Source organism: Buceros rhinoceros, unplaced genomic scaffold (assembly GCF_000710305.1).
Source record: "Buceros rhinoceros silvestris isolate BGI_N320 unplaced genomic scaffold, ASM71030v1 scaffold29204, whole genome shotgun sequence".
Taxonomy (NCBI): Eukaryota; Metazoa; Chordata; class Aves; order Bucerotiformes; family Bucerotidae; genus Buceros; species Buceros rhinoceros.
Window position 1 is genome coordinate 8,176 of NW_010406972.1, and position 9,261 is coordinate 17,436.

The 9,261-nt window shown below is 38.7% G+C and overlaps 1 protein-coding gene across 1 annotated transcript; it reads left to right on the forward strand.

Moving 5' to 3' along the window:
- Positions 1 to 2,252: 2,252 nt before the first annotated feature.
- MANSC4 (MANSC domain containing 4) lies at positions 2,253 to 8,264 on the forward strand. Its single transcript, XM_010134327.1, has 3 exons — positions 2,253 to 2,538; positions 6,698 to 6,832; positions 7,579 to 8,264. The coding sequence occupies exons 1-3, from the start codon at positions 2,310 to 2,312 to the stop codon at positions 8,262 to 8,264; spliced, it is 1,050 nt and encodes a 349-aa protein (XP_010132629.1). The 5' UTR covers positions 2,253 to 2,309.
- The last annotated feature ends 997 nt before the right edge of the window (positions 8,265 to 9,261 follow it).

Sequence of the window (9,261 nt, forward strand, 5' to 3'; positions counted from 1 at the left end):
TTGCACTTCATCTTAACGTCTGGACAGAACCTCACTGAAGTCAAAGAAATTCTACAATATTTCAGGTCTATCTAACTGAGGGCGAACACAGTTCTTTATTATTTCCTGAAAAGGAATTAGTCAACACATCTGTCATCTACACATACACTTTGCAAGGCGTGAAACACACATAACCAGAGGAACTGAGACAGCCTAGTATTTATGTAACTACAAATATATATACTGTCAGAGCTACGTATTCCATCTTATTTTTTTGCTCATGCAAATAATTCCATTTATTTAAATGGACTAAAACAATATTCAGCTTTACCCAGTATAAATACTTCTTTTGTATCAGTTAAATCCCCTTGTTAAATGCTTCCCCAAGTTATTCAGAATCATCTAGGTTTCTCTTCTTGGAGTTATGGGAAGAGTAGGAGTGAGGAAAGCCATCAGGTATGAACATTTTTGCATGCAAGTCTTGCAGAACAAAATAGCTCTATAATTCGTACTAACTGCTGGAGGTAATGCCAAAATACAGGCATATCTTTCAAAGTTCTGAGTGTGTCCCATATCAAGAGATGTCTTGGAATATTTGGAAAGCTGAAACAAAACTTTTAGAAAAATATGCTGTCAAAGTGCTTGTGGCAGTGGTAAATAAATGCCTAAAACATCCCCGTGCAGTCCACTGCATGGAAACTAACAAACAGGTGTATTGAAATATATTTAAGGTTTTAAGTACTGGTTTTCACAGAGATTAACATAAAATACATATGCTTTATTAAAAATAAAGCACATCAAACTAACAAAGCTAAATAAAGTAACGCAAGTACCAAGAGCTGGTTTTCAGGACAGAGGCTTAAAGAATTATGCTTACGTTCTTGCTTACAATTTAATTCACATGTTCCCCACAACAGACATGCAGCCTCCATTAAAAAAGACATTTATTTGGAATCCTCCTAATTACAGCCAGTAAATACATGAGTAAATAAATGCCTTGGTCTTGCTATTGGATCAATGGGAGTTAACCTGCTCTGAGCTTTATTACCTTCTAAGGTTCGCTGTAAGGCACAAAATTGTATACATATTGTCTCATTTCCAAAGAGGGGGCCTTGTTTCACAGAACAAACAGCAGGTATAATGAGTAAAGAATTAAAATGAGTTTGAGGTTACCCCATCCACGTAACCCATCTCTACTTCATGCAGAACTGGGGAAATTCCTCGATTCTAATCTTGAAGGAAAAAATGCAGTCTAAAGTATTCTCATATACTCAACACGCATATTTTATTTCAGACAACCGTATTTCTACGTAATTCTCTCAACCTCACTACATAGTCCATTGAGTTTAAATCAACTATGAATTGTAATATTTTAAAGCCTTTCTGTTTGAAAGGAATAGAGAAGTGGGAATCAGGGATCAGATTGGGTCTTTTTAAGAAACAAAACACTTGGGAGCTTCAGGTTTCAGACCAGGTGCTTGAAAAACTGCCTCCCTATATGCCAAGTATATTTTCTTTCTTCCACTTTCTCAGGCATTTTCCAAGCTTAAACATAAGCAGAAAGGCCCATACAGACTGCTCAATATTCTTCAACCTGATAGGGGAGGGACTTTACTACCAGTCTGGTCCGGAGATGGATGTAGGTTACAGCCTTCTCCAGTTGTATTCATCTATTCTTAGATCTTTGCAAATAAAATTACATTCTTGCAACCAAAACAGAGTAGGGAAGGAGAACAAATTTCCAGCTCTGGCTGGCAGACAGAATTAGATAGTTCAGTTTGTTAGTAAAGAAGGAAACAATATTTACAGCCACCAGATAATTCAAAAAGGGTTAAGAAACTAAACTATTGAGCATGATAGTGTGTGTAAAAAAAGTGGCAGACCTACCTGTTCTCAAGTGGCTGCACTGCACAGTTTCAGAGCTGAGGTGAAACAATATGCCGAGCTTACCATTACTCACCACGTGTTAAAGCTGTCTGTCTTAGAGGGACAAAAGACACAAACTGGGGATCAAAGAAACAAGTTCTCTGAATGACTAAAAATAGCCCGGGCCTTTTGTCTCTTAAAAACTGTCTCCAAAAAAATTAAGTCGGAGAACAACGATAGTAACTATTATTAACGTGTGTAGCTCATAAAATGGCTGCTTCCTTCCATCAGCTGCCCAAGCAGCATAATAGGAATTGTTTGAAAAAAACATCCCCTGGCTTATGTCCCTGGCAGAACTGGCAGTATCCTCATGACTCAAGAGGTTGTCTCTTAAAACGCTGGTCCAAACTTTAGTGCATCCATGGAAGAGAGAGCGCGCTGACTAAGCCCATTGCACTGAAGAAATGGTTCTGCTGGCGGCAACAGCACAAGTGCTGCTGGTTCTGGGTTTGGCCGTGGAGTCAGACTCTCTCTGCTCACCCACTACCTTTTACAAGAACTGCTGGATACGACGCTTTCCAGGTCTCCTGATTGACCTGCAGGAATCGCAGAAGAGGGGAGCCAAGGTGCTGAAGATTTATGCAGAAGTCTCACCCCAACAGTGCAGCAGAACCTGCTGCCTTCTGAGGAACGGTGAGTGTTTATTAACAAGGTTGTGGCATACATTAAAATGTACATCACAACTTATGAGGAAAAACAGTATGGGTAATTTTTGTATAAACATTCCTTTATTTGAAGAAGAAAGAATGCAAACATCCAAAAAAAGTATATATGTACTTTTGGGGGGGCAGGAAAGCAGGGACGCATTGTAACTGTTGCCCCATCTTCAGTCTCATAGAGAGGAATATGATAATCTGAATTTTTTAGAAGACTACACTAGAAACACATGAAAATCTTAGGGTCTGCTTTGAAGTTATATGTCTCTGTTACAAAGCTGGTGGACAATGCCAACATTTAAACAATAACTCTTCGTTATCCATCACCATCTACTCCTGTAGAGAAAAATCAGTAACACGACTCCAGCAGGACTCTTCTTTATGGAGTATGGTACGAGACTAAGACATGGCGAGGGGGAAAGGGGAGGGAACACACAATTTGTCCTTCTCTGAAATACAGAAATATTCATTTCCTTCTGGAGAGCACTTTCTTGTACTGTGTTTACACCATGTTTCCGGTGCAACCCAGGCATAATGTTAATACGAATAATAAGATTATAGCAATAAATAATAGCAGTTATTCAGCTGGCAAACCCTTTTTCCTAGCCTTGTAAACTCAGAATAAAAATAAGAAAAATCAGTGCTTGTCTTAGCCCAAGACTATACTTCCTTCATGCCACACTGTTTTGGTACACTGTAGGCATGTATGTTAGGAGTGTACGTGAGGCATGTGTCTGAGGTGCCTAAATTTGACTGCAAAACTCTCAAGACTTGAAAGGGTTTTGGATATGAGGATGAAAGTGAGGTACCAGTTACTATAAATAGTCAATATAGACTTTAATGACATTTTGAATTGTGAGCAAAAATATGACCTTGAACAACCTGACACTGACCTAACTAACGTAACTGCTAGCAGTATTCCTGGGAAGAGTCAACTTCTGGTTTAAATACTACGAGGAAAAGACGACTATATGCATTTCAGCAATGTTTCTCCTATTTGGACAACAACCTTTTTCTCATAGGACATGGGACTGGACATCCTACAGAGATAAGTAATGGTAACTTGGAATCTCATTTTTATAATAAATTGTTACGTAGTCAAGCACGACTTTGTTAGTCTTAACTGAAATAGAGGCATTAGATGGCATTTACATCAGCTCGCGGTTTCCCTATAATCCCAAAGAGACAGGTGTAGTCACTGCCACAAACACTACTGTCAATAAACGTCCTAATTAAGATTTCAAGAAAAGCTGGTAAGACATTTGATAAAAGAATTTTCTTTGCTGGATTCTCAGTAATAGCACAGTTACAGAAGGCTAATCTTGCAAGATAAAAAGACATTTTGAAAGAAATAAAATACGTTGTTTGTATCTCTTCAAACCAATGCAAAATATTTACATAATACTTTTAAAGTGTTTTTCTTCCCTTACAAAAAAATATAGGCTTGTACCTTCCACCAGAGATCCCAAAGAGACTACATCCTCAGAAGCCAAGTTCTTCAGATGACATTTCTTTTTCTACTATTTAATGATGCTTTCATGAAGCATGCAAAGTAATCATGAAATTGAAAATCATTTATAATCACATTGTGCTAAAATACAGAGTTCATAATGACAACAGAGCTTTGCACAAACTTAGAAGTTTGGAAAGGATTCCAAGGCTTCACTCCTCCCTTCAAACAAATACGTGTATTTTCAGGTGGTTTATCTATTCTCAAATAAGATAGTCCCTGTATCAGAAACCTGCATGGTGTTAACGAACACACCAAAAAACCAAACATAAAATATACTACTAGCACAACACATCCATTCTTCGACAAAATCCAGAACATCGTATACCTGGGTCTGAAGACAAGGGTGCATAGTGCTACGCGTGATGCACATGAAGAACAGTTTTCTGTCGGAAGAAAAATCATCAACGTGAACAACTCTCTGAAAATTGTGATTTTTCAAACCATGACTTCAGTTAGAACACGTTGTGTTTGCAGAGTGGTTAAGAGTCCTTGAACGAAAGATATCACAGAAAAGCAAGTACTACACAGGTACTTCACAGAAATATTTGAAGAACTTTGTCTTTTAAACTATTAACCTATGGGAAAAAATTATGCAAAATATTTACTGACACCTGGAAATATTTCTGATTTCAGAATTAACTTCTTAAAAATAGTCCCTGGACTTTAAATTCCTTTATCGTTAGAAGTAAATGTTTTTCATACATCACCTGTAGAAATAACTGTAGTCCTCAGGAAATATATCTAAATAATTACGCACTGGATAAATATGCTTCTCTAGCCTCACAAAATGCTTCTAGTCTTTTAAAGAAAAATGTAAGCGAATTGGTATACAGTAAGGCCAGAGCTTTCTATAATCCCTGTAAGATTATCAGCCTTCTACAAGTCATGTTCTTCTATTGTTCCGACAATCATAACTTGCTTTGTACCTATCCCGCTCACTTTCAGAAATACCTAGGCTAAGCTCAAGTTCCTATGAGACAGAACTGGAAATGGGTGAAGCCTAACTAGAAGTAGATATAGGACATGGAAGTTTCATCGGTGAAAGAAAAATTGCCCATTAACATTCTTTGATTGAGCTTTGATGACAAATGGTATCTTTACTTTGCTGTCCTTAGAGTTCAGGACCCCAGTTTTACTCGTAACTCTTACTGTTTTCTCTTCAGCTAGGCAGCAACCTTGACCCTGCTATATAGGTAGCTAAAACCCACAAAACAATATAAATTCTGTAACGGCACTTCTGTCACGATTTGTTCTTCCATAGAGCTGCTGAATTTTTAATGTTCGGGCAGAATGTACTTTCATTGCAAATTTTTATTTAATCAATCATATACATTTTTTGAAAATAATGCTTCTTTCTTAGGGCAGATAAGTTCATTATGGCTGAAAAACCATTTTTGAGGCGTGCGTTTACTGTGTTAAGCCTATGATGCAGCATTGAGGCTACTAGATGAAAAATATAAATAATACAGACAAGATATTAAGCACAGGTTTAGTGTATTTTCCTTTTCTCATTCGTAGATAGGTTGGGGGTTAGGGATTTTTTTTTTTTTTTTTAGTTACACATAAAATGGAAAGAGTTGTTTGACTTTTTCTGTTGTTCATTGGAGAAGTATTACAAATTATTTTAATTACGAATGTGAGAAAAATGTTTGGAATAAATAACTAAGTAAACAGAATACATTTATAAATTCCTGCCTTGTCGATACATTTTTAATTGCAGGTAGTCATATTGTTTCAGGTATGGAGGCTGAATTCAAGGCAGGTGAAATGAAGTAAATAAACCCCCAAACATTTCATACAACTAAAGCAAAAACTAACATTGATCCTGCTCTAAGCACACTGATATAATGGAATAAAACTAACTTTTGACTTGAGATTTTGACATACTGTAAGAGTGAAAGAAGAATCTTTCCTGCTTTTTATATTATGTGACTTTAATCATAAATATTTTAGCACATATTTTCAGTCTAAATCTTAAACTGCTAGGATTCACGTTTCTATATCCTTTTGAAAGTTGGATTTCAGTGACAAGTTGTTCAGGCATTTTTTCACCATTACTGATTTCTAATGTGGGAATATAGAACTGAACCTCCAAACGTAATTGAAGGGTTGCCTAAACTACTCACAGCAATACAATAGCCCAGAGGCACGCAGGGAAAACAAATGGGGCCGGGCAGCAGGGCAGGATGTCACTTACTTGTGTAGTTGAGGATGTTTTTTTAACAGTCTGGGTGAAATGAAGGGTTGCAGTCCAGTTTGAAGCAGACAGGTATATTACACGAGAGCAAACAACTCGAAGTTGTCTTACTTGGTAACTTTACTTTTAGAAATGGTCCACTCCCTGCATCTGAGACATGAAGGAAGGCAGCTGCTAAGAGGACTCTAAGTTAAAGCATATGATTTTGTTTAATCAGAGACACATTTAGAATTCAGATGGCCGTTCTATTCCTTGTCTCCAGATGTTAAATTATAAGTAGTTCTACCTTTCTGACTGAATGCTTAATTAGTTTGCGTGATCGTGAGAGAACCACAGATTTAAAGTACTATGGAGCTGCCCAGTATTAATGATCTTCATTACGGTCATTGTGCTGGTACGTTCAACTTCATTCCTTTTGTGTTATAGTTTCCTGCAATCTAGCAATGTTCTACCATGGAGCCATTCATGAGCATAAGAATTGCCTGCACGTGTCTTGCCCAGCACTGGAAAGTTGCATACTAAAGGCTAGAATCAATGTAATTTTGTACAACATCACAACAGGTAATTAAGCACTTCATTTATATAGGCTAAAAACTTAGCAACTGCCAGAAATGTTAAAATTGTACTAGGTCAGTTGTTGTGCTAGAAGATGTTCTGAAGTAACATGCAATGCTAAAAAAGCATTAAGACTTTTTTCTTTTTTGTTAATTTACTTACTTCTGAGAAGACTTCAGCCCTTTGTTCCTTTCTGTATATGAGAGGTCCACCTGGAACACGTATCCTGCTCCCAAGGTTCAAGCTCTGAGTACCTAATCAATACCGTGCTTGGGGAAAATATCCTATCAGATCTGAGAGACTGAGAGGCGAGGCTGACACTGCTCCATGTCCCCAGATCCAACCATCGGCCAGGGTGAAAACATGTCCCCATCAGGCACATACCCGAAGAGGACACCTACATTAGACAAGCAGCCACACAGTAACACAGAGAAACGCATAAAGCAGACACACGAACACAGGTAGCACCAAGAGCCTCATCCTGCTTTCTCTGGCTGCACACACAAACACACGGAGCTTGCCAGGGCTACTCCCCGGTAGTCTAGATTCCTCTCTTTTCCTCACCTTCCCTAAGCATCCCAGAGTAAAGCCTGTGCAATCCCACAATGCACTTCCCTTCTATGCCATAAGGTGTCTCACACACCTAGTCCAAGGGTATTAATTCGGGTCCCTGATCTGTCATTGTCTCCATGTGCTGCTTTTCTGGGTGTGCAGACGAGCTTTTAACACATAAACTAACTTTTATTTAATAGGAATTGATCCAGATCTTCTTATTTTCGAAAAACTGACATCAAAAGAGCCAAGTATTCACTCCTTTCCGAGTAAACACGAAAGGCAAAACAGCACAAAGACCACCGAGTGGGAAAGATGCCAGCATCATAATGCCACGACAAGTTCTCTTCTGCTCCAAGCTCCAGCTACCACTAGCCATGGCTTAACAGCAAACACTTACACCTCCAGCACAAGCCTGATGGTCCAAAAACCTGAAGTTACCTCTTATCCCAGGGCAGAAACTTTTCCACCGGACGATCATTTTGCTAAAAGGACAAGCACAGCTTCAGTAAGCACTAGGTCAATCACTAGCTCAGACAAGATGACCGTACACTCAACTGTGATATCCAAGTCAGCCAAGGTATTATCCCACATACCCACTGATCCTCGTCTGAACAGCAGTAAGCAACACTTCAATGAAACCAAAGGCTACAGTGGTAGGAATTACACTTCGGATAACGAGGCACCTGCTTGGGAAGCTGGAGCTTTGGGTGTCTGGCTGATTCCTGTTGTTCTTTGCTCTTCTCTCGTCTTCCTTTGCTGTTGTACTGTTGCTTTCACAGCAGGGCGTCGCAGCAATAGAAGAGGTCAGTATAAGCCCGTAAGGAGAAGGAGAACAATGTTGAGACAATTCACAAAATACACTACTGTCAAAGGTAGTTTGTAAAATACTGTCACCATCCTTCTTTTGGAACAATTAGATTTTAACGATGCATCGCATATACCAGCTTATTTCTTTTACAGAACCAAAGATAATTTTTTCACAAATGGTTTCTGAATCTGTCAGCTGTAGTCTCACCAGATCAAACACAATTGTCCTGCCTCTATACGATATGAAGTACACACTCCTATGTAGCTCCCACTGCACGCTCAGAAGCGTTCAAGCACGAGTTCATAATCTGACCCAACTAATGCCTGACAGACAGCATACACTTTCCATAGCTTAAGAGCGCAGATTCATTGCAGCTGTACCTATCCTTGCCCCCGACTTCGAACTAACCTGAGAAAATAAAGTGTAATCAGTAAAACTGACTGAAGTTTTAGAGCACCAATGAAATCCTTTAACTCTAATCAGCCTTTAATTGCCTCAGAACTCATTTGTGTAAAACCTGCCAATTTCCCCCAACTTAAAAGTTAGGTTTACCTTTTTTTCCCATTTATCCCTAATACTGAGACATTTTAGCCAGCACTCTACTTCTTCAAAGAAACACACCAAGAAGAACCCAAGTCCCCGTAACTACTGAATTCCATCAACTCATTGTCTCTACCTGATCATTCAAACTTTATGTTTTACTTTTATCCCACTTCCCACCTCACTCTTCTGAAAAAAATCTCTTCAAATGTTTTTCGAGTCCCTCCAGAAGCACCTTCAGACTTAACTGCTTTTGTAAAATTACTTGCTCTGCAATGCATTGATAAATCCATTCCGTTACTGGCTAAGAAGAACACAAACGCAGCTAACACATGTTCACGCCTGGAAATTAGCATCAGTCTGTGTCGTCCCCCTTGACTTGCTTTATCTTGCCTACTCATATTTATCATTTACATCATTAGCTTTTTAGAAGAGCAGCAGTCACTGAACGTCTGTTGCACAGGAACACACAGAATGTTTTGAAAGCTTTTAAAATTAGCTTTATAATACCAACCCCCTCCTCCTCACCCCC

Bases quoted from the DNA above. Each gene is read 5' to 3' on its own strand.
- MANSC4 (XM_010134327.1), top strand. From the start codon at position 2,310: ATGGTTCTGCTGGCGGCAACAGCACAAGTGCTGCTGGTTCTGGGTTTG. The intron at 2,539-6,697 runs GTGAGTGTTTAT...TTTGTGTTATAG, and splicing joins CTGCTGCCTTCTGAGGAACG to TTTCCTGCAATCTAGCAATG. The intron at 6,833-7,578 runs GTAATTAAGCAC...TTTATTTAATAG, and splicing joins TTTGTACAACATCACAACAG to GAATTGATCCAGATCTTCTT.